This window comes from Anthonomus grandis, chromosome 7 (assembly GCF_022605725.1).
Source record: "Anthonomus grandis grandis chromosome 7, icAntGran1.3, whole genome shotgun sequence".
Taxonomy (NCBI): domain Eukaryota; kingdom Metazoa; phylum Arthropoda; class Insecta; order Coleoptera; family Curculionidae; genus Anthonomus; species Anthonomus grandis.
In genome coordinates, this window is record NC_065552.1 from 20333822 (window position 1) to 20358594 (window position 24773).

Sequence of the window (24773 nt, forward strand, 5' to 3'; positions counted from 1 at the left end):
GAATCTACGCCATACGTCTCTTTATTGTTATCTTTGTCACTAGTCCCCTTTTTTTAGGTCGAACGTCGAACGTTCGTCACTAGTGTCACTGTCAAATATCCGTCAATGTCAAATTCCTAAAAATGAAAACAAAATTATGTAGATTGAATTAAACTGTAATGAATTCCCAAAATTCATCGTTATTTAAACGGTGATAAACTTTAATTAATTATTATTATTTATTTTGAATGAAAGCAACTGATCCTGAATGATCAGTAAAAATACCAAGAGAAAAACAATATACCAAATGGATGAAAGTTTCAAAGCCAATAACCTCAAAAATGGGCCCCCAATTTTTACTTGGATTTGATCCAATTTCCGGCATACTGGAAAAGAAAAGAGGACTAGATACTAGAGGTATTTCTTTTATTAGGTAGCAGGAATACAAGAAATAAAAATAAATGTAGCAAACTACTTATATCAGACAATATTTGATGCTAACTGTAACAATTTAACAATAATATACTGTAACAATATTTTTTAACTGTCCTAACAATTAATAACCAACTAGATGTTTTTTTAATGAGTATATATCCAATTAAAGTACATACTGGGTGGTGGGTCGCCGAGAGGAACATAGGAAAACCCATGTAAATATTAAGAGGGTCAATTATTGGCTTCCCTGTAGATTTTATAGAAAAAATGTAAGATAACTTTTTGAAGAGACCAATCTGGCAAACCCTTGTGCAAAGTTTCAAAAAATTTTAATCAGGAAATCTTGAATTATTCAATTAAATGTAATTGCAAAATTAGCAAATTTTCAGTTCAGGTAAAACCAAAGGGGTACCAGTAATTATTAATTCCATAGGATGTTCTGTGGAATGGAATGTTAAAGGTTACATTATGGCGCAACCCGTGATGAGGAACATTAAATTGTATGCGACCCAACAGATCAGGGCAATCAATAAGCCTATTAACGATCTTATATATAAAACTAGCACCAGAAATATTACGGCATTGCGACAGTGTCGGAATAGATAATTGACTTTTAATATAAGAATAGTCATGGTTCTCAATAACAGTTAAAGTTCTATGAGCACAATATCTCTGGAATTTATGTTGAACTCTTTCTAAAGCATCAATATGAATCTGGTGGTATGGAGACCAAACTACAGAGCAGTACTCCAATATAGTTCTTACTAGGGAGCAATAAACCCTTCTTGTTGAAGAGACTGAGAAATATGAACAGTTTCTCATAACAAACCCTAGCAATTTTGATGCTTTCACAGAAATTGAATTAATATGATCAATAAATGTGAGTTTCTCATCAAAAATAACTCCCAAATCCCTAATAGATGCAACATAATTCAGTGGCTCATTATTAATGAAGTAATTGGATTGAAACCAGTTGATCCTGCGAGTGAAACTAATAACACAACATTTCTTAATAATGATTGTTTTGTTCACACCAATTATTTAAGCAATCCATATCTGCTTGTAGTAATTCTTGATCCACAATACTACCAACCACCCTCCAAAATTTTAAGTCGTCTGCAAACATCAAACACTGACTATACAGGAAACAGTTAACTATATCATCAATAAATAAATTAAATAATAAGGGTGATGTATGCCCTCCCTGAGGGAGACCTGATGTTACGCTGATAGGATCAGAAAGATGTCCACCTACCCTGACCCTTTGAATACGGCCAGTTAAAGAATTTTTAATCCAACTCACAAAATCAACATGAAACCCTACGGAGATCAGTTTTGACAGAAGAATTTGATGATCAATACGATCAAAAGCTTTACTAAAATCGGTGTATATAGAATCAATTTGTTTATGATCCTCTAATTTACTCATAAGATCAGATTGGTAATAGATCAAGTTAGTGGCAGTAGACTTATTCTTGCAAAACCCATGCTGTGAATCTGATATTAAGCCTTTGCATAACCAAGAAAGCTGATTAGCTATAAGGCTATCAAAAAGTTTAGGTATTGAAGATTGAATGCAAATACTTCTATAATTATCTATGACATCCCGACGGCCAGCTTTAAACAATGGCACAATAAAACTTTCCCTCCAGGCAATTGGAAATGTGGATGTTTGTAAGGAAACATGAAATAACAAAGATAAAGGAATGGCAAGAGTACATACACATCTCCTTAAGAGAAAATTCGGAATCCCATATGGGCCTGCAGTAATCTTGTTAGGGAGTGAGCTAATACCTTCAAATATATCATATGTTAAGATCTTAGTAATGTTTAAATTTAAACCATTAGCGGGACCATTTTGCAGCTGATTATTATCAATACCAGGAGAATAAACAGTTTGGAAAAATTCTTTAAACATGTTTGCAATATCCAAACCACTGGACGCTTGCTTGTCACCATAAAAGAGGGTATTGGGAAGGGTATAATTGGACCTCTTATCATTGATATATTTCCAAAATGATTTAGGGTCATTCTGTAAGCCGGAATCTATCACTTCAATATATTGTTGGAAGCACAAATCAGACATACATTTGCATTCAGACCTAAGGCGAGAAAATTTTATATAGTTTTCGTCTGTATTATCTCTCATATATAATGAATGAGCACTCCTTTTGTTCCTAGTTAACTTTCTAAGTTCAGGGGAGAACCACTTAGGAAATGAGGAAGTTCTATATTTCTTTAAAGGAATAAAATATGCAAGCCCCATAGAGAGATATTCATAAAAAACGCTGATTGATAAGTTAAGATCACTATGAGATAAACACTCGTTCCAATTAATTGAGGATAGAAAGATATTAAGCTCATTGTAGTTACCGTTTCGGAAATCATAAAAAAATTCTTCATAAGCTAGATTTGAAAAAATTGAGTTATTTGCTGTTGAAATATCCAAATGACACTCATATCCAATATGATGAAAATTAGCTTCAAAAAGAGGGTCAGAAGCTTTAAGAACATTTAAATCCTTAACATTAGAAAAAAACCAGATCTAAAAATACATTTCTATCATTAGGAATCAAGTTACATTGATAAAATTTTAAATAACCAAATCTTTGTGCAACATCTAAAGCTGGGTCACCTCTTGGGCATTGAACCAGGAGACCATGCTCGTCATTGCCCCATGCAGCCCTTGGTAGGTTGTAATCTCCAAACAGATATACATTTAGGTCGGCATATTGAGTAGTAACACACTCCATGGTTTGACAATGCCAGAAATAAGTATCCCGAGGTGATTGTGGAGGTATATAAACACCACCAATAATGAACTTAGTCCCATTACACTGGCATAGAATCAGAATTTGCTCAATACGATCCTCTCGAATAGAAATGCACTGTGATTGTATACTATCACTGACAAATATCAGAATACCACCTCCACTCAACTTACTGCTAGTTCGAGAGCTTCTGTCACATCTGAAGACCCTGAAACCCTTGCACGTCAGTTCAGCATCTACAATACTGTCATTCAAATTGCTCTCCACCAATATAATTATATCATAAGAACAGGACTCTTCAAAAAGTTATCTTACATTTTTTCTGTAAAATGTACAGGGAAGCCAATAATTGACCCCCTTAAAATTTACATGGCATTTACTATGTTCCGCTTAGCGACGCACCACCCGGTATATTAAACACTCTTACAATTGGGTTACAAATAATGAGACTTAATCAGTTACTTCATAGAGTCTTACAATACATAGCCCATTGAGATTTTAAAATTTTTAAAGGTACTATACTCTTTCAAATGTCTAGGAGGGCTAATAAACAGTTTATTTTATTTATTTCATAAGGGTTATAAACATTATTATAATTTTGTATATTGACATTAGCCAAACATGAAACATGGAATTAGTAAAATATAGTAAACATTTAGAAAAAGTATAGATTGGGACACACACATAGATTCCAAGATTTCACAGTAAAATACAGAAGGGCAACAAAAAAATTTAATGAATTATAAAATTCCACAATAATATAAAAAACTGTATAAATTCATGATATTAGGATTTTTCTTCCTTTCCTAAAGGTTTGTTGATATTACTATAAAAAATGATATAGATAATGCATTTTTAACAAATTAATGCCCTTTCAATAGTACATGAGTTATCCTAAGCAAACAAACCATAGACCAAACTAGAATGTACTCGAGCATACTAAAAAGTCTTAAGTGTGTAAGTATCTGCAAAATTTCTAAGAGGAAAAAATACATAGTTACTACGGGTAATGTTACTACTACTTTAAAATGGTGGTATAAAAGGAAATTATAGCATCTGTAGTTCAGAGTCCAGCTCTAAAACCAAACTGATGGCATGAAAAAATTTTAAAATTTTTGAGAACTGCAAAAAGCGTTTTTTTAAAGACTTTTTGAAAATATTTGGGAACAGAAATAATTAGGTAATAGACCTATCAACCAAAGATGGATTGCCCTTTTTGTGTAGAGGTACAATAAGAGCTGTTTTTTAATTCCTATTTAAATTTTCCATACTGAAGGAATAAATTAATGAGCTTGATCAATGGAGAAAAAATATACATAACACACTGACACAACAAAATCAAATCATTCAAAAATTATTTAAAATATTAGTCATTAAGACAAAATATTTAAAATATTGCAAAAAGCCTCAGATCATCAATTACTATCTATCAACTAATTACAAGGTTATCCTGATAGAATTTCAATAGAAATGCAATAGTATGCTTTATTTAAAAGTTCCCTTTCTAGTAATCAGTGAAAGGCTTTAAGATTTTTAATAGTTCTGAGGCCAACTGGCAAATGGTTATATAATTTTTGCCCCTTGTAAATCAAAGACCCCCTGACAAGCTTTGTTTTAGGAAATGGCAAAATTGTGGCAAGTATCATAGTAAGGGATTGGACCCTGAAGCTGAATGCGATTTTTGAAAATTAGAGAACAGGTTTTCAAAATAAAGAGAGATTTTATGGTTAGAATTCTTTAAATCACAAAATGCGATCTGCAACTATCTCTTTTGTTGATGTTCATAAGAAATCTAATTGATTTTTGTGCAGAATGAAAACCATATTCAAATTAGCCTGACTGCGTACCACGCCAAAATGGAATGCCATATCTGAGATGTGACTCAAAAAGAAAAAAAATAAGTGTTTTTGCCAGTTCAGGACCCAATTTCTCTCTAATTGCTTTTACCGCAAAACATGCTGATGAAAGTTTCATGCTTATACACATGTGTTCCTGAATATGCAGTTCCCCTTCAATTAGGACTTTCAGAAACTTGACAACTTCCAGGCCCAGAAGGCAGTTCTAATTTAAAAGCAGATGCTCCACATCACACCTATTATCATGTACATACATGGTGTTTGAAATTCGACCGTTAACATAGGGATCTCAGAATCTATAAGTGATATGAAGATGGTTAAATTAGGGCAAAGTTGAGAATTTTTAAGCTTAGTAATATGCCGTTTAAAAAAATTTAAAATTCCTAGTGATTCCGAAAATATTTGAGAAAATACAAAATTTTGAAAAATCGATTTTATTTTTTTATGAGTTTAGGTCTTATTCGATTTTAAATTAATTTGCACTTTTACACATTATCAATACAAGGTAGGCAGAAATACTATCAATGCAATACCGTAGTAGTGCACATATTACTTCAGGGTTACACCCTTATTAGTTTTAAAACACCTGTCAATATTTTAAAAGAGACTAAATTAATCTATTTACTCAAAAAAAAACGAGGAAAACTTTAATATCAATTTTATGTCATCTTGAGCTTAACACGCGTTGGTAACAAAAAAAAAAATTTTAAAACAAGACATTTATCTTAAAATAAAATTATACTAAGTGCTGAAATTGTTATCCCTGCCTACAAAACCCAATTGCACTCTTACGAATATTGAGCACCGTGCGATTTATTTATCATCTACTTAATCTGTTGAACTCCCTAATAATAGTTAACCACATCTCCTCAATATTTTGAAATTCCCTATCGCATGAACCCGATTCTTCAGTGTTCCCCATGAAAATGTATATGTAATGTTAAACATTCAAATCAGGAGACCTTACTGGCCATCTTACAGGACCATTATTTCCAATCCACTTGTCACCAAACCTTTCTGTAAGATAATTTGAAACTTGTCGTGTATTATGTGGGGGATTTTAAATAAAGTATGATGCGGTTGCTGTCGCTCCGGATACATCAACCAATACATTTCTGACGTTCTAATGGCATTTCTATCATATTTATAATAAATTTTAATCATACCTCTCTTATCTTCATTTGTAAAAACCATAATTGCTTAAAATTACTAATTTATTTCTCACTTTGTACTACAATACTAAGAAAACATACAAATATTTAAAACATATGATATAACGATGTAACTGTAACGATTCAGTATCTGTAAATCAAATTACAAATAATTTTAATGTTTCTAAGTTAAGCATAACAATCTCTGAAATTCATTCTGAGCTGAGTACATTGGATGCTTGCAAGGGTCCTGGCCCCGATGGGTTGCCTTCTATCTTCTTAAAGCATTGCAGCTTTGTTTATATCATTTAATTTATCCCTAAAGACAGGTGATTTCCCTGATTTTTAGAAATGAAGCTTTGTGCTATCTTAAAGTTTGGTGACATCACTCAGGTCAAGAATTATAGACCAACAAGTATTCTTAGTTCTATCCCAAAGCTTTTTGAGAGGATTGTTAATGGTTTTTTGGTGCCCCATCTTGGTGTTGTAATTAATGACAGACAATTTGATTGAAAAGCTGACTTATTGAAAAACTGAAAAGCTACTTATCTAACCGTAGGCAGATTGTTAAACTGTGCAATTTTGAATCGAATAAAGTACAGACTCCATCTGGTGTTCCCCAAGGATCCCACTTGGAGCCGTTGCTTTTTAGTATTTTCATTAATGATATTGGAAGATGTTTCATGAATAGTTACTATCTGAAATTTGCGGATGACCTTAAGTTTTACTGTAGAGTCTCAAATTTGGATGGTTGCCTCAAACTTCAGCTTGACTTAAATAGGCTTGCTGGTTGGTGCACCGCTAATAATATAGTCTTGAGTACCAGTCATAATGTTCATAATAAATAACATTCCATACTTTTCACTCGAGGTACAGGACAGCTTAATCATGTTTATACTATTAATGGCACCCCTCTGGGAGTGTTATCTAGTGTAAAGGACCTTGGTATAACTTTGGACTCCGAGTTAAATTTTTCTCTTCATGTCACAACAACTGTATTAAAAGCTATGCAAAGGCTGGATTCTATTAAGAGGTGCACCAGAGATTTCCAAGACATTGCTTCTATTAATAATAATAATAACAAGCTTTATTTCCAACAGGTTACATATACCCAGTTACAGGAAAATCAATTAAATATATAATTGTACAAGTATGAATGCATGAACTGTATTAGATCCATGCAACTAAACTATAAAAGAATTGCTATATAATAAAAAAGTAGTAAGTTTGAGTAAATAAATGTATTGAAACTAAAAACTAAATAACCTAGCCTCCCCCACCGACCATACGTAGGTGACTCAAAATAAGTGCCAGATTGTCATGGTGAATGTCACAAGAATCAGCAATAGCGTTAAAGTTTTGACACATAAAGTGAATAGGACTCTGGTACAGAATGTTGACCTGGCTGTGTCCAAGTTAGAAGCTGGACAGTGTCTAGATCCTGGGCATGGTATATGAAAGCAAATCCTTTGCAAAAGGGATGGGCAGTCAATTTTATGGTTAAGTAAGTTAAACAAGAATTTCACCGAATGCATTCCTCTCCTCTTCGCAAGTGACCGTTCAGTATATCTAGAGGTCAAAACCCCTTGGAGGATAGATTCCATCATCCTTAAATGCCAAACATTTAAGGAATCGCCGTTGGACTGATTCTAATAGGTGAATGTTAGTGAATTAAGCTTCTTTACTGTGCTAGAGTTCGTCCTCACTTAGAGTATGGTTCATGTATTTGGTTACCTCATTATAACAATCACATTCAGATGATTGAACAGGTTCAGCATAAATTTTCAAGATACATTGCCTTCAAAAGGAATGCTCCGCTTCCTATTATCTACCACGAGTTTGAGTCTGAACTTAATATCCATACTCTCCGTCTCTCGTTGCAAACATCGTGACCTGTCAGTCTTCTATGACATTCTCCATTCTGGATCTTGCTGCCCAGATATAATCGGTAAAATTGGTCTATATGTTCCTTATAGGCAGACCCGTCAGACACCCTCATTCCATATTCCAATATCCCACTGAACCAATTATGGAAATAATTCCTTTGTTACCATCAGGGCAGGCAAACTTGCTAACCAGTACTCGGATTAGTTGGATTGTTTTACTAACAGAATAGAATTTTTAAGACTGTTGCTCAATTTTTAAGTCAATGCTCTGTGAATTTATTCTGTGATGTGAAAATATTTAAGTCAATTTGTACCTTATCTATTTTTAAGCTTTTTATCAGGTATCATTATGATTTTTGTGCAATGTGTAGTGTAGGTTAGGTTTTTTCTTCTCTTGTAAAATGTTTTATATTGTTGCATATTGGACAATTGCTCGTTGAAAGAGAAATAAGTAAATAAATATTTATGACAGTTTAAATATTCAGTTTATCACACCCTACTGCGGCAAATTTAAAATTTAAGAAAGAGTTTTTACAAAAAATAAATATAACTTGTGATACATCGTTAAAAAGGTAATTTTGCTGAGATTTTAAAAATGTAAAAAACCAATATACCGCCTATAAGAAAAAACAGAGTTGATGATGGTTGGCAAAAGACGAAACGTCGTATTAAAAATCTGAAAACACCATCATGTAGGACGAAAAAATCGATTTTTCAAAAATTCGTATTTCTTATTTTTAATTTTTTTAAATGGCATATTGCTAAGCTCAAAAATTCTCAACTTTGCCCTAATTTATCCATCTTCATATCTCTTATATTTTCCGAGATCCCCATGTTGAGGGTCGAATTTAAAACACCATGTATGTAGAAACTTCATTGCTGAAGTTGGAAGGCAACAAATAATTTTATTAATTTTTTAATTTAAAAATAAAACAGAGCATTCTATATATCGTTCTTTATTGTACATTCATTAAATTGAAAGTAGTAATAATAATTTCGCAAGTTTTACAGTGTCTCACGTTGGCCTATGTTTAGAAAACTAAATGACGTTCCACTGTAGTGGAAATGAGGGGCAATTATTGATTTGTTAATCTTGTAAATAATGAGACCTTGTTTAACCTGAACAAAAAACCATTTTTTTTTGCATTTTTTTTGTTTTATACTATGCTAACAGACATTCACAGTGCAAAGACAGATTCATTTTGGGATCTAGCATTACTCATAAGCATCGAGCATAATCAAATAATGAAATATGTTATCTTTCAATTACATATTTGATTATGGTCGATTATCATTTGATTCATGACGATTTTTGGTGAACGTGGTGATTTTGGCTTTTTCTGATAATTTTTAAACCATATTAAAACCAGAATGCCATATTAAACCATTTACATTTTTAATAATAAAATGTCAATAGTTTTAATTGTCCGAATTTTAGTAGTCGAAACTTTCTAACAACTTTTTTCCTGTTAATTTTTTATTTCCATGATAAAAAATTAAAAGCTGTAAAGTCGTTTGACATGAATATTTTTGTTTATAATGGGATTGAAGAAATGAAGCTTTTTTATAGAACGGTAACGCATTTGTAGGTCTATGTTTAGAATACACTACCCATCTTGCTACTTTTTCAATGGTTATAAGATAACATATACAGGGTGTTCATTTGAAAACTTCCCACCACGGATTTATTAAAAAAAACGCCGAAATACGTCAAAAGGTTTGTCAAGGGGACAAGTTTCAAGTTCAACCTAAAATTACTTCACCCCTTTCACCCTCTGCTCCCCAGGGTCATCCCCTTAAAAATTTTAAATGGCAAGGGGTATCGAGTAATAGCTTGATGGGTGAAATGATGAATGGGTGAAAGGGGGTGAAGTAAATTTATGTTAGAAAGTTGTCCCCCTTGGCAAACCTTTTGACGTATTTCGACGTTTTTTTTTTTTAAAGTGGTTTTCGATAAATCCGTGGTGGGAAGTTTTCAAATGAACACCCTGTATAACATAATATATAATAAATACATATTTATCAGTTTTAAAAAATTAATTCTACTTGCTTCATAAGCTAGTATAAATGTTATTAAGTCTGTGCCATTTTGATCATGTGGTCCCTGGATCCTTATTACTAAAACTGTTAAAAAAATCAATATTATAAAGTACACTAATCAAACAACAATCTGAACATCTGATATCATATCAATCTGAAAATCATACCCCAGAAGACTGATGAATCTCACAGACTCTACAAGGGTTTTTATATACCATCTACAAAATATGTGTTTATATTCTGTACAATCCTCAAAAGTAAGCTTACTGTAATCTTGGTTTCCCTTCCTAAGACATGTAAAATCTGTAACTATACATGTAAAATCATTACATGTATATGCAGATAATTTTAAAGTTATTGATATTACATGATGCTGAGGTTGACCCAGAAATAACACACCTCGGTGGTTGTTACAGATTGAAGTGGCTTTTTTTAAGGCATTTCAGGTTTTTTAAAAGAGGAGAAGAGAAAAGCAAAACTCATAAACTTGGTTAATTAACTACATTTCATTAATATTCTATAGTACCTTTTTACCTTTACCTAATTATAAAAATATTTTAAAACAATTTCTCATTTGTCTAATTAATTAGTTAGAATAATAATTAATGAACACTAAAGTACTTTAAATAATGTCTACTAAGTACTTTTTAATATTCACTTTTGAAGTTTAATGACTCTGAATAAGTAGAATTCACACAAACTTAAGACCTTTCAGGTATGAGGTACCTGTGTTAGTTTCTATCCTGTAATAATATAATTATTTTCTTTATTTACCAACAAAATTATACGAAAATTATATTTAACATGACAAAGCAACATGAAAAAGGGACCAATTTTAATATTATAACGGCTGAACAGAAATGGCCAAATTTAGACCAAAATAAATTAAAATATCACAAAATTATATAGGTAATAGAAATATTAAAATTAATAAAATTAATACATTATAGCCCTTAATTATGACATATAAAAAAAATTTATAATATAAACGACATACACTAACAAAATAAAAACTGAAATATACACTAAGCATAATAAAAACTTATGCCTAGAATACAATTATATAGATTAAATACTGCAGTAAAAGGTACAAGTGACTTACAACAAATCTGCACAATACTCATACTTCACATACGTGAAAAATGTAAATGTATGTATATACATTTAAAATTAAAAGAGTAAAAACATTTTCCTTTAGCATAGGATGTAACAGCCTTTTTAAATTGCTGTATATTCATTATAGATTTAATATCGTCAGATGATCAGTGACAAGTATGTCTTAATTCTCATATAATAAGAGCCTCTGGCTCAAATGTCGAGCCATGGGTCGGAATTTGCAACTAATTATAATGAAAGTAACTTGGGTTGCGTCTAACCAATGTGACCAAGAATACAAAATATAGTAACGGTATTGTAAAAATATTCAAATTAGGAAAGCCCAAAACACACTTAATGACTCTTTTCTATGCCCTAAGAGAACATTGCATTCTTTGAAGATCCCTAAAAAGCAATACCATATCATAGGATAGACCGAGTAAAACCAAAGTGATATGTTCAAAAGCACTCTATGGATAAATAATATCGCAATCTCCTCATAACATGGGCTACTTACCTTTGCATGTAATTGATTTAAGTGGATTTCCCAATTTAGATTCATATCTAGGTTTATTCCTTAATAATTTCAAGAAGAACTTTAGAGGATGAAATTTATGGTTAAGCTTCACTTAAATTCTATGATAACACTTTCTGGTTGACTGAGTCGTTGTTAATGCGATAAATTTAATGTGGAAGATAAAATTACATTTTTTTTTAGATTTAGCCTTAACAGAAAAATTAATATAGTGGCAGATCAGATCAGTCAAAAAAATGTGATTTACTGCATCAGAAATAAAAACAGTGAGGTATCAATTAAAATTCTGAAAAGACCATGAGAAGCAGTGTGGTGGTACAGATTCTTCCAAAATGTTTAAAGAAGTTGGAGCACAATATTAAAATCAAATAAGGTGAGTAAGAATCAGATGTTTTCCAGGTTTCTGGGTTCATTTTCGATGTGTTTCAGTGAAAAGAAGGCAGGCCTCCAGATATTGGAAATAATTTTCCCATATTTTAGACCCATTATGGTACAACTAAAATAAAAGGTACCTTAAAATAATACAGTTTCTTTCCTTTAATTTATTAATTATATTTTTTAGACAAAAATACAAGGTCTTCAACCTCTTTTGAGTAACGGTAAACTTTCACAATTCTTTTTTTCTTCTGTTTCGTTAATCATAGGCAGATGGCCACTGTTAGCATCGTCGATAGCTTTTCTAAGCTCTCGTCCACCAACGACACCAATCAGTTTTCCAATAACCGTTACATACGCCATATTCAAATGCATCATGGAAAAAAGAGAATGGACTTTCAGTAGCGAGGTTCTCTCTACTAATTGAAATGGTGCTGGATCCACTTGACAGTCGGCAAAGTCAATTTCTTCACTTAACTGCTTTTGTTCCCATTCGAGTTGCTCTTGTTTTGGTAAGTCACATATACGGATTTCTGATAACTGAAATATAGAGCATATTAGCTGGAGGAAATCGATAAGGAGAAATTAAAGTGTCTTAAGGATAAGACAAAAATATGCTTGGATGCTTTAGTATGTACCTTTTCTCTTATCGCCTTCTTTTTCCTATTCGAGCTATCTGGAAATCCCATTCGGTTTAAATTGTACTTTTTAAATACTCTGTTTCTCACTTCGTCTTTTTCCTAAAATAGTTATTGATTATTTTAACATAGAGGCTAAAAATAAAGGCTTTTTTAGAAATCAAATTGTATTTTCTTACTTTTAACTCATTTGTCTCTTCATTACCACTTTGATCTTCTGGATTTTTAGTCTCATATTCAGGACGCTTTTCAATGCTCTTTACTACTTCCATTCTCCTCCAAAAGCCGATTTGTCTTTCTACTAAGTCTATTAACTCGGTTCTCGCTACACTACCCAATAAAATCATATTTTGGTTATTATCCACAAATGGAAACACTTTAATATTTTTATTAGCCTTAAGAATCCCTTTTAGTTCTTCGTATGTCATTCCTAAGTAGATGTATTTGACGTTTTTGTTCATAAAATCTTCGACGCATATTTGGTAAATTGCTAAAAACAGTTTCAGTTAGTAGGATTATACAATTTTCTTTTAAAGGAGGAAATCCTGAGGGATACACCAAAAGCAGATGCTCTACCAAATATACCCAAGGCTTATTACTTCATGATGGTGCCTTTGAGGGAACACTTTTTTTTTCAAGAAAATTATTTTTTAAAAATTGAGTAGGGAGCAGTCGCTTAGATTAACAAAGTCTTTCTAACGTTACCATAAGATCTCCATAACACTAGGGTATTATGGAGATAGCGCGAGGACTTGTGGACTTTTTAATTACTTTAGACATTCCAGATTGATCGTTTTATTATGAATAATTTGCTAATTTCTTTTTGCATAGATAGTGCCACTTTATTGTAAGCTTTGTTTATTTATATGTTAGGTATTTTGTGAATGTTATGGTAAGTTTTTTGTTGAATTTTCCTTTCTTCGTGTTACATCATCATAATTATTGTAGGTCTGATGATGCCCTAGTCGGGCGAAACATGTAACGTTCGTCTTTTTATTAAATGTTTTACGTGATGCGGTAGATTTGATGTTTTGTCTTGTTTTTTATAAAACGTATGACCAGCATCGTTGTGAAATTGGATGAATTTTTCGATTTATATTAGAGTTTACCTACCACTACTACTAGGAAGTAAATCCGGTAAAAACGGTAATTTTCCCGCCTGTATGGCCAAATCATAAATACTGGGAGTGAAAAACCGGGCGATTCCATTAGCGATAAGGTTAGAAATTAAAACCGGGATTACGTGGCTAATTTGTGAGGTCATTTCAAACATAATCACGCTGGTTGATAACGTGTGAGTTACAGCACCACTCCAGGCGGACGCCCCTACTGTTGCGTACGCACCAGGTAGAATTTTCGTTATCTTATTTTTATATCTGACACCTAAAATAGTAAAAATTCTTTATTGACATGTAGTTTATAAACTAATTCCTGTAATTATAACCATCAGGAAACCAGGTTGCCATAAGTTCACCCGCTATCCTTCCCAGAGCAGCACCAGCTCGGAAATTTGGTATAAAAGATCCGCAAGGGATAGGCATTGAAGAAGCAAATATTGACGCCAAAAACTGAAAACTTAGTAATCGCACAAAAGCAATATGGATATTTATAGATAGCTCACCTGATAAAATATAAAAACCACTAAATTTGTATAAATGCCAGACCATTTTGTAGTCCACGAATTTATAACTTGCTGCTGAGCTACAGTGTGATTTCCTTGTGTCCAGGAAAAATTACTGAATAAATGAACAACTTGATCTCTTGGAGTGAGGCTGGATGCCATAAATTGACCGATGCCGGGCGGCCACGTCACCGTTGATATGACCAAAACGACAAAGGCGGGATAAATAAATCGGCTAAAATTATTAGTAGTTTAGTTGTCTCGTATCTATGTGTGTAATATAGAAAAGTGCTTGAAAATACAAAATGTTTACTTCTGTTTTTGAATCCAATTTATTCTTTTATTGTTTTTTAGATGTCTGGAAAACGCACGTTTTATAAAAATATAAAACGATCCTCCTAGTCCACAAATTACCCTAAAAGTGTATCAGTTATATATAACTATTAAAAAAATATAATTGATTGTTTAAAGAGCAGGAATGTCACAGGAATCATCCACCCTCCTCACTGAACTCAACTAGTAAACCACCTTTCCAGCCATTCCATCCGCCCTCGGGAAAAAAGGAATCGTATCACAGTTCTGCTCCAGCCACGAATGAGCTGGTGGAGTTGGACAATCAACACTAGGATGACACAGATCAAATTCCTCTTTAAGGCTAAACCCACATCTTTGGCTCTTCTAGATGGAGACACTCTAATCCAATCTCTCCTCCTGGTTCACCCATGCCAAACACCTCAATATAATTTTCTGCCAAAAACTCGTGGATTCTTCACACTGAGCTGAAAAAGCCTTCGCTAAAATTAGGCCAAATTTTAGCAACTTCGACACTTAATGTCCGCTCTTTCCTCCTAATGATGAGGGACAAGTGTCACTCAACGGATTTCGAACCGTACACTTAAATCCATCCAAAGTGTTATTCATAAGAGCAGTGAAGCAGAGTGGGAACCCTGAGTATTGTTGATGAGACTATAACATAAAAACGTGAAGTGCAGCCGCTCTACCACAGTTAAAAAATAGGCAGCTATTTAATGCCATTCTCGATCTATTTTAACTATATCAAAGATTTACGAGAAGTCAGACATAGAATGTCGATGTGAGCGATTAGTATTTTGTTGTATATTAGTAGGTGTTAGATTGGGATAAAGGAGAGACTGTTGAGGATATGGATCGATTGGAAGTTGGCTAGGTTATAGAGACTATAGATTAACCAACGAACAGTCAGTGAATACAATTTAATTTACAATAAACGGCTTTCTCACCCCAATGCAGCAAATGAAATTAGTTCCAAAGGATCATAGGGAAAGTCATTGATGAAGCTGGTAGGGAAGACCACTCTTATGGTGTCAGTTCCGTCGATCCAAACGAAGAGTAGTCTAGAATACAGACGTTTAATTATTAGGTCAAAAATTAGAATATTTAATACAGTACCTGTAGACTGTGGCGCCCCATACAGCTGCAAAAAATCCTCTCCAATAGTTTCTAACTGCATAATAGGCGGTTGAGATTTCTACGCTAAAAAGGACCCCTGGTAAAAAAATAAATAATTATGTTATTATGGAAAGAAAATAAAAAATACAAATTTTAATTTTTTACTAAAAACTTAATTTGCTCGAAGTTTTGGCTATTGCCATTGTCAAGAGCAGTCTTGTTTATAAATACAAAGATTATAAAATAAGAGATACTAAAGGACAAAAATTATATTACAAACTTACAAGAGTCAATAGGAGCATTAATATTTAATTAAAAACTCCACCGGGACGAGCCAGAGCCAAAAAGGTTTACTTTAACTCTATAAATAATTACATATCAGCAGTCGTTCGCTGAGAGCAGAACTATATTAACTATATTGTTTCATATTTGTCATTTATCATTGTCTGTTAATCAAATTGATCAATTCTGTAAATCTCCTCTACTTCTGACTATTTTCCATTTAATGATTTGAAGAACAGTTCTTCAGAGCCCAATCCATGAGCAAAAGTTGTTCTCCTTGCAGTCAATTCTGTGCAGATAGTTTGAAGTTTAGTAGTGTCCAGGTACGATCCTGGAAATTGTTGTCTTCTATTTTTCCGGATGTTTTTGAAGTATGTGGGTTTTCGATGCATTATTTTTAAACCCTCTGACTGTCCTTATTATGATTTTTTTTTAAATATTTTAGGTTTTATTTCTAGGAGGGCCTCTTATATTTATCTCTGTCTTGGGAAGGGTGTGTTTATAACGGTCTTATCTTACTCTATTGGCAGCTTCATCTGCAAGTTTGATTTGTGGATTTTTAATCAAGCAATGGAGACCATCTTCTATTTTCTTCTAACATCTATTACTTTGATATAGAATGGCCACATTGTAGTGTTAGTTCTTTGGTCTACAATAAGGAGGAATAAATCTCAATGCCCACAGATCCATCCTTCCCAAAGAGCCGTCAGCATTTGGTGCTTTATATAAATTGCCTGTTGTTGTTAGTGTTCTTGTCAACATTACAAATGGGATTTTCGAGGTCTGAGTTGACCACTTATATGCGCAGTATAGAAGGACCTGGTATATTGTTATAGCAGATCTGTTAAGAAATTTATTGCTTCCTCTTTTCAAGAGACTTCTGAATGTGAGGACCTTTACAGTGAATATTGAGGGTAGCCAGATTCTCTTAATTTGCAAGGGTGTCTCTTCGGCTCTGAGGATGACATGGGTCGGGATAGGCCTCATAAGTTAAGGTTCTACACTAAAGGCTTGCAATTGTACTCTGTTAATTTTTTTACTGCTTTCTTGTTGGAATCTTATATATAGGTGAGATCTAACTATATTGCCTTGTAGACCATCTGCGTCCCTCTCACCACCATGTTCTACACAAATATCTTATTACCTTCATTTATTTTGTCGCTTTCTCACATGTATTTTTTCCATCTTAATTTATTGTCCAGGATAAGGTATAGATACTTTAGTGGACATTTCTAAGCAATCATTTCTGATAGTGAGAGGCTATTCCTTTTTTACTTTTTAGCCTGAGAAAGGATTTCATGTCGAAAACTGGCAAAAAAGTCAATGTTTTACTTTCTACCAAATTTTATCATCCAGTCATGCCTTGAATGATCTGGAACTGTAATTTTTCTCACGTAATTAGCCAATTGCATACGCAAAAAATGTCATACGCTCGTCATCTTCATAGCGATCGTAAATGATTTTTGAGCCTCAGCTGGGTTTTAATCAGCGAAGACGTGTAAAAAGTAAATGTTTTCACTTTCTACCGCATTTCACTTTTCAGTTAAGCCTTTGATCACCATAAAATGTAATTTTTTCTTACGTTATTAAACACACTACCCACGAGAAGCAGCATTTCATACCCATCGTCAACGATTCTTTGCTCTCCGATGGGTTTTAATGTCCGCAAATGGGTAAAAAGTTCATTAGTAGAAAGTATTTTCGATTCAACTAAAAATAGCCCTAAAAAACCTATTCCCATTCATAAACACGGAATCATTCCTATTCAAAAGCCTGAATGATCCTTTCAACTTTCGCTTAATCTCACTCTTGTCAACTCTATCTAATATCATAGTTGATCAAAAATAAAAACAATTGTTGGTCAAAAAGTGAATGTTCTTCTTCCTACAATCAAGCAACATTGGCAACAAGTGCCAGATCAAGTCTTGTGAAGACTCTAGTACTGATAATGCATTTTGCCACACTACTTGTGTTCCCAGATAAATTATGATTTCGGATGCATTTGAAATTATTTTATTGATTACAGATTTTTGTTGAAGACTCTAAAAATTGTATTGATGTATTCAGATTGGCTTTCTTTATAGCTGCATATTAGTTAATATCTCTTACTGCCAGGATATCAATCGGGGTGAACCACAAGAATCCGTTTTGGTTCCTCTCCTGTTTCTTTTTTATATGAATGACCTTTTCACTTAAGGGAAAGTATATCGTTTTTGCTGATGATACCACTACTATATTGGAGACCGCATTTAACTTTCTAGTTAAATCATCCTAAAATATAATTTTTCGTACGCTGTTAAGCCCACTGTACACCAAAAAACCATTTCATATTTATACTCCCGTGTTTTACTTCGATCTGCTCACATATCACTATATACATAGTGATTTAGCATGTGAATCTTACAGTATGATGCATACACATTACACCCAGTTACTTACCTCCAATGGGCGCATTAAAAGTACAAGCCACCCCCACCGCATAAGCAGCACCAATGAGTTCAAGTTTCTTATTTTCATTTAAATAAACACTCTTAAAACTGGACATAAATTTGCTCATTTTGGTAACCAGGATACTCGACATCTGGATGAGGGGTCCCTCTTTCCCGAGCGGCATCCCGCTGCCCAAAGTGGCCATTATTCCCATCCATTTGGCCGTGAGAACTCGAAATGTCAGGAATTCTTTTAAATATACACCCCGAAGGCAGGTTTTTATTTGAGGCACTCCCGAACCTGAAACGGAGATAAAAAACATTGTTGAAGGGAATGGTTAAAAGATTACTGGAATGTCTTTTAAACTTACCAACTGCTTTGGGGGCAATCAGTGAGGTAATTCCGACGTCATAAAGGATTAAAACTGTTGGTAGACAGACCCAGGCGACCCATTTTGCAAAATATCGTTCAGCTAGCTCAGTAAAGAGCATATTTCGGGCTGGAAAAGCAAAAGTTTTAAAATAATTTTATTAGCATTCTTTGTTATTAGCAAATTTGCAGGCATTTTCTACAGGCTCAATTTTGTATCTGAAATTTTGATGGAATTCAACAATGTTTTGCTTTCTTCTACACTGGTGCTACTGATGAAGGTAGTACAAGAGGGTTGAAGTCAGCTGATACTACTTACATTGGTGAATTGTGTTTTTAAAAGTTTAAGTAATCTAAGATAAACAAGCCTATTTCAAAAGAAGTTTAGGGAGAGAAATTAAAATTTGCATCTATTTAGAAAAAATTTCCAGACCTCGAGCTCTATTTGAACGAAAGGCAAACAGATGTGCTGTGAAAAAAAACGTCGGCACATGTATGGCGATATTAAGTCTATTAGCATTCTAATTAGTAGTACTAGTAGTAATGGTGAGGGGACTGTGTCCGGCGGGTAGGTCTAAAAGTCCTTTTCCGCTTATTCCTGAAACCCCATCATCACTGCTGACCACCCTCTCCAGTCTCCCTAAGCCGGCGACCCGTCCTTCTAATGAAGAAGACCAGTGAAGGTCCTCTAGTTTCTGTCGTGGCATAAAAGGAGCACCCATGGTTTCTCTCCTGATCCTAGCCCATCTTTCGTATTCTCCTATAAAATGATATGCCGTTTCCTCCACCAGGCCACACTTGGGGCACAGCGGGCTGGGCACCATGCCTAAGATATGCAGATGTCGGTTGAATCTGCAGTGACCTGTTAGGACTTCAGTCAGACCTGCTATAATCCCTTCGTGCCGGGACAGCAGCCACACTATCCTAGCTTTAGTTGGTTTGTTATAAGTTGTTTGGCCTGTCGACAACTACTGTTCCTTTTCCAGTTTTTCCTTGTCTTTTCCAATGCCCAGCTGTCTAGGATGTGGGAAATGTGTCTCTTACTAAGTCCAATGTAGGGTTCGGGGCTAATCGGTGGGAGAGCTGATCCGAGTCTCGCGAAATCGTCCGCACGTTCATTGCCCTCCACTCTGTTGTGTCCAGGAACCCAACACACTCGAACCGTCTTCCTCCTACCCAATGAGTCAAGCGCATCCCTGCACTCTTGGACAAGTTTGGAGCTGGTCCTGATTGCTTGGATGGCTTTTAACGCAGCCTGGCTGTAGAGGTAACTGATTATTTTAATCTCCGGGACTTCTTTTCTCTCCGGACCCCTTTGACTTCTTGGCCACCTTGAGAATGGCGAACACTTCGGCTTGAAAGACTATCGAATGTCTTCTAAGTGAGAAGGCTTGTCCTCGATCGGTATCGCTACGATACACTCCAGCTCCTGACAGCCCTTTGTGGGCCATTCTTGAACCGTCTGTGTACCATATTTGCAAATCCTTTCGAGGTCGAGCCTCTATGTTAGGTCATTCTTTCCTGCTCGCTATGTCAACCTGCAAAGAACCTCCTAACCACACAGTGTCCTCTGGAGCATTCTAATTAAGTCTAATCTAATTTTTTAATTTCATTTATTACCTAACATTTTTTTCAAATGACTGACTTAAGATACTCATGTTATCTGCTCATTTGAAATTTAAAAATATATACTAAGTAGAACAATGTAATTCCATTAACCCACTAACCAAAATTTTCTACTCATTACAAGTCCAGTAAGATTTCTGAAACTCCGATATGAGAGTTCAGAACAAGCTGTCCGTCTAGAGGAGTAACCATTTTACAGATATAAATGCAAATTATATTTGTTACATCAGTTACTAGCATCAAGAGATAACACAAAAATTTAAAAAAAAACGAAGGGAGAGAAGTTTAAAGTTACTGAAGCAGCAAAGGGCAGACCTCCACTGGCCCTCAATGCAACAGCATTTTCGTTGTATAAACTAGCAGAATTGTAGGTATAATATCGGGACTGAAATATATCATTTCCAATCTATCAATAGACCAATTAATAAAAAGGTTGGATAAGTTTTAATTACAAGAGGACCAATTTTTGGGGAAACACCAGATATTATCCATTTATTGCGTTGTAATATATTTAGGTAGTCCAAAGACTAACAATTCCAGAAGCTTTGGTGTAATTGTGGAATTAATAGTCAATCGTCCGGTGGTTGGAACCTTACCTGATACTCACATCACAAAACAGTTTTACCACTAATCAAAATTTTGTATTTTATTTCGGACACGTATTTCGCTTTAACTTTAACGTAACTCTAACTTTTGATATTACTCGTTTTTACGGTATTCGTTACAGTAACCAATAAATAACCTTAGAAAATTATCTGAGGGTCAGCGAATCCGTTGTCACGTTGATTATTCTCTCGCATTCGTTGTCACGTTTATTATCCCTTCGAAGATATCCTCACTCAGCATTCATCTAAATTAACAGTTAAAAATTTGATCTTGTCAAGGTCCACAAAAATAATTATAAATTTTTGTTTTTTTTTTTTTTTGAATCCAGAATCAAAAACAGGTTTCATATAAGAAAATAACCTGGACTCTCAAATCACCTCGAAAATTACCCTCAAGGGTAAAATTAAAATGTAACACGCTGTATATATGTGGGATTTTTAACTTATTACCTAAACTTAAGCAAATAAATAAAATCAATAATATAAATAATATTATTAATTAAAAATATTAAATATCAAAAAAATATTTAATATTTTGCCTAAGCCAACTAACTAAATTAATAAAAAGTTATTTTTGTTATCTATTACCTCTATTACACATACCAGCACCTTGGTCTATAGAATAACTAATAATGGCTACAAACGTGCCAAGGGCAGCCAAAAACAGCCAGTCTTCCCCAAAATTGCCGAACGTGTAGCGCCATACTTGTGCGCAAACTCTGTACAGCTTCCCTTAAATTACCAATAACTTTATTATTATTTATTTTTAAAACCACCAGTAAAATAATAACTATATAATTAACTTGTCAGTATGGCAAGCATTCGCGCAACAAATGTAAATAGATACCTTGGTGTGCGTCAAACTCTCTTCGCCTTTCTTTTTCCAATTCCCGAAGTTTTCTTTTATCCGCCAACGTTTTCTCTCTAAGGCTTTCGTAAAGGTCTTCCAATGATTTATTGTAATACTGAAAGTACGACTATATTATTTTTAAATTATTAATCGGAATAAAAAGAATAATGGTACAGGACATTCAAATTATTATTATTATCAGCAGCAAAATCTAGGCCAGCGAAATCGTTCACTGGGTTTCTTGTTACCATTGAATAATTATTACTTCAGAAAATCTATTAAATAAACAGTATGAATAGCAAGCAGATTGGGCTGTTTTAAAGCTGCTTAAAATACTATCTGGACTTTGCGCAAGATCAAGACTAAAGACTAGCCCGATCTTCGTCTCGCCATTATTTGAAATTATTATTTGCTACTGAATATTTTCTTCGGTTTTACTAAATATTTTCAACGGCGAGGCCCGTTGGAAATATGAAAAGAGAATGTATTGTTACTTGTTCTAAATGGTAGATCATGTAGGGGATAAATATATTGTAACGATCTACTGAACATATCACCTGTTTTCCTTTGTGCGGGAATCATCTTATCCATCGTCTATACCCCAACATCCCGTATACACATAGAAAGTTAGCGAATGTTTCAGAACCTAATAAATAAAAATCCTCATCGCTAGGAGGCCAGTTCAAGTCTGAATATGAATAGGGGAAATAATTGTTTCAAATAGTCCTAAATCATTGTATTTAGTGTGTACGTAGGAGTGTAATAAATCAGTTGTTCTCTCTCTCTCAACTAAAACACTCGTGTATCGAGTGTTTTAGTTGAAACTGAAACGAACAAAAAAAAAAACAACGCGTGTTAGTGGTGGTCATCAGGCGTATAAGGGCGCAAGTTCGAGTGTGCCCTTATAGTCCTCAACATCGGTCTCTAAAAAAAAGCGTGGATTGTGTCTTCTACAAGAAATCCTGTTGCAAGAGAGAAATCTTCTGCAGAAATCGGCATCTTTAGAATCCGACCGTTTATTGATCTTAACAGCCACGAATATACTATTCGCTGGAGCTATTCCCCAGATTTCAGAAATGATCTCGTCCGCCGCCTAGACTTGAAGATACGAGCTTCGGGCCCACCTTGCGACATCTCGCGACATACATAGAAGGTTAGAAAATTTTCCGGAACCGTGGTCTAATTAATAGATAAAAACCCCTCGGTGCTAGGTGGTAAGTTCGAATCTGAATAGTGGCGCGACTTTTAAATCGCAATGAATAGTGGGAAATAAATACAGTGTAAATAACTGTCTGTAGTCTGTAGACTTTAGTAATTTTATTTAGTATGTAAGAAGTGATTCCTTCCAGTATGCTAACGTTTGCTCGTCGATCCTGTCATTATATTCCCAGTATTCGCCTAAAACAACGTTGGTGATATTTCTTAAGGGCCTTATATGTCTTTGTTAAGGCCAATATATGTCAAAGTTGGTATTACGGCAGCTTTGTTTAAGCTATCGTATACTCGTTTCAGCAGTTGGACAAAGGCAGCGCTACCGTATCTTAGTCGATGTTAAATTTCAGCAGCAATATCTGCATTTAATGACAGTATAATTATCGAGATATGGAAAGTGTTCATTGACAGTTTTCGCAGGAAGGATAGCAGTTATGGTTTAATGTACGGTACATGATAATACAGTATTTGCGTTTTATTAATATTTAATTTAGCTATTGTCGTATAGTGGCACTCCATGTCTTATTAAACGTTATTAATTTCTAGACCAGGAGGTAATTGCCCTTAATGTTGGTAGTACTTATTACGCATCTCTGCTTGATCACCGCTTTAATTTCAAAGACCTTGCCAGATTTTCCGTCTGAGCGATCAGGCATAGCACTTCACGTAATATTTTGGCATACAGCCTGTTAAGGTTAAGATTTTTCAAAGACCTCTTTTGTTGACTTAATCGAAGATCTATGCACTTTATATACTTGCACACACTTCTTATACAGTGGTGGACCTGGAACACCGCTTTCTACTGCAGTTTAGTTCTCCACTATGGACTAAATTAAAAGGAAACTTTTTTATAATAGCAGTAAATCTCATTATAGACAGGAAACTCAACAATTTCCTAACGATGGCCAATGAAACCAGGATTAATATTAAACTCAAAGGTGGAATTTCATTTCTTAAAATTGTCATCGACTGCAATCATCTTGAAATATTACTTATTTGGTGTATTTAAGCTTACTCTAGGCTAATGTACTGTTACCACGTACCTGTATTGTAGAATATTTTCCATCATAAAGCTGTGTGTTTGGTAAGTATTTACCTCTCCCACTCATTTTTCGTTATTTATCATACTTTACACTTTCTGCTATAACATTATTTCTTGCTAAATAATTTTAAAATGGTTACTTAGCCTGAATTTATGCGCAAACTTAACTAATGAGCGCCCACTTTTCTTTCAAAAGTAACTTGATCAGCCCCACTGCAATAAAATTTATTATCGTTAACTTGCGTATGTTGATTGTATACCTGATGTAAATATAATCTAAAAGTAGCTATAAATAAATGAGCATATCGAATATGGAGCAATTAAAGGGTTATAGTTCTACTCAAATACAAATATTTAATGAAGAAGTTAAACTATTCGAGGCATGTGATATTATACATATATTATTAAATCTAGATATTATACTGAGACTGTTTGTACTATATAAAGGTATTTTAGAGGTCAATATTTATACAGTTTTATTATATAGTTTGTTCATTGTACTTGTTGAGTATTGAGGGAATGGTAGAACGAATTTTTTGGGCTTGTT

General features: G+C 34.0%; 1 protein-coding gene and 1 long non-coding RNA gene across 5 annotated transcripts; one reads left to right on the top strand and one right to left on the bottom strand.

The window, feature by feature from the left end:
- The first annotated feature begins 39 nt into the window (after positions 1-39).
- LOC126738576 (uncharacterized) lies at positions 40-14383 on the top strand. 3 transcript variants are annotated; one of them, XR_007661384.1, is made up of 6 exons: positions 41-396; positions 11932-12121; positions 12178-12256; positions 12311-13653; positions 13710-14108; positions 14212-14383. It is a non-coding gene; the product is annotated as an uncharacterized LOC126738576 (long non-coding RNA). The 3 variants fall into 3 exon arrangements; XR_007661385.1 differs by having other exon boundaries at positions 73-396; positions 12311-12635; positions 13298-14108; XR_007661383.1 differs by having other exon boundaries at positions 40-396; positions 12311-14108.
- LOC126738572 (chloride channel protein 2-like) lies at positions 12266-24438 on the bottom strand. 2 transcript variants are annotated; one of them, XM_050443969.1, is made up of 14 exons: positions 24228-24438; positions 21970-22087; positions 21711-21854; positions 18893-19021; positions 18532-18822; positions 15811-15907; positions 15642-15755; positions 14696-14797; positions 14383-14617; positions 14206-14329; positions 13875-14144; positions 12941-13251; positions 12762-12863; positions 12266-12663 (listed from the first exon to the last, which is right to left on the bottom strand). In XM_050443969.1, the coding sequence occupies exons 1-14, from the start codon at positions 24291-24293 to the stop codon at positions 12328-12330; spliced, it is 2439 nt and encodes an 812-aa protein (XP_050299926.1). In that variant the 5' UTR covers positions 24294-24438; the 3' UTR covers positions 12266-12327. The 2 variants fall into 2 exon arrangements, with proteins under 2 accessions (XP_050299926.1, XP_050299927.1); XM_050443970.1 differs by lacking the exon at positions 14696-14797.
- Positions 24439-24773: the final 335 nt, after the last annotated feature.

Coding starts and splice junctions, on each gene's coding strand:
- LOC126738572 (XM_050443969.1), bottom strand. CDS start 24,293: ATGAGTGGGAGAGGTAAATACTTACCAAACACACAGCTTTATGATGGA. Junction 14,798..15,641: donor ATTTCATTTGCTGCATTGGG/GTGAGAAAGCCG, acceptor ATACACTTTTAG/GGTAATTTGTGGACTAGGAG. Junction 13,252..13,874: donor TTTACTTCCTAGTAGTAGTG/GTAGGTAAACTC, acceptor AACTGTTTTTAG/CAATTTACCAAATATGCGTC.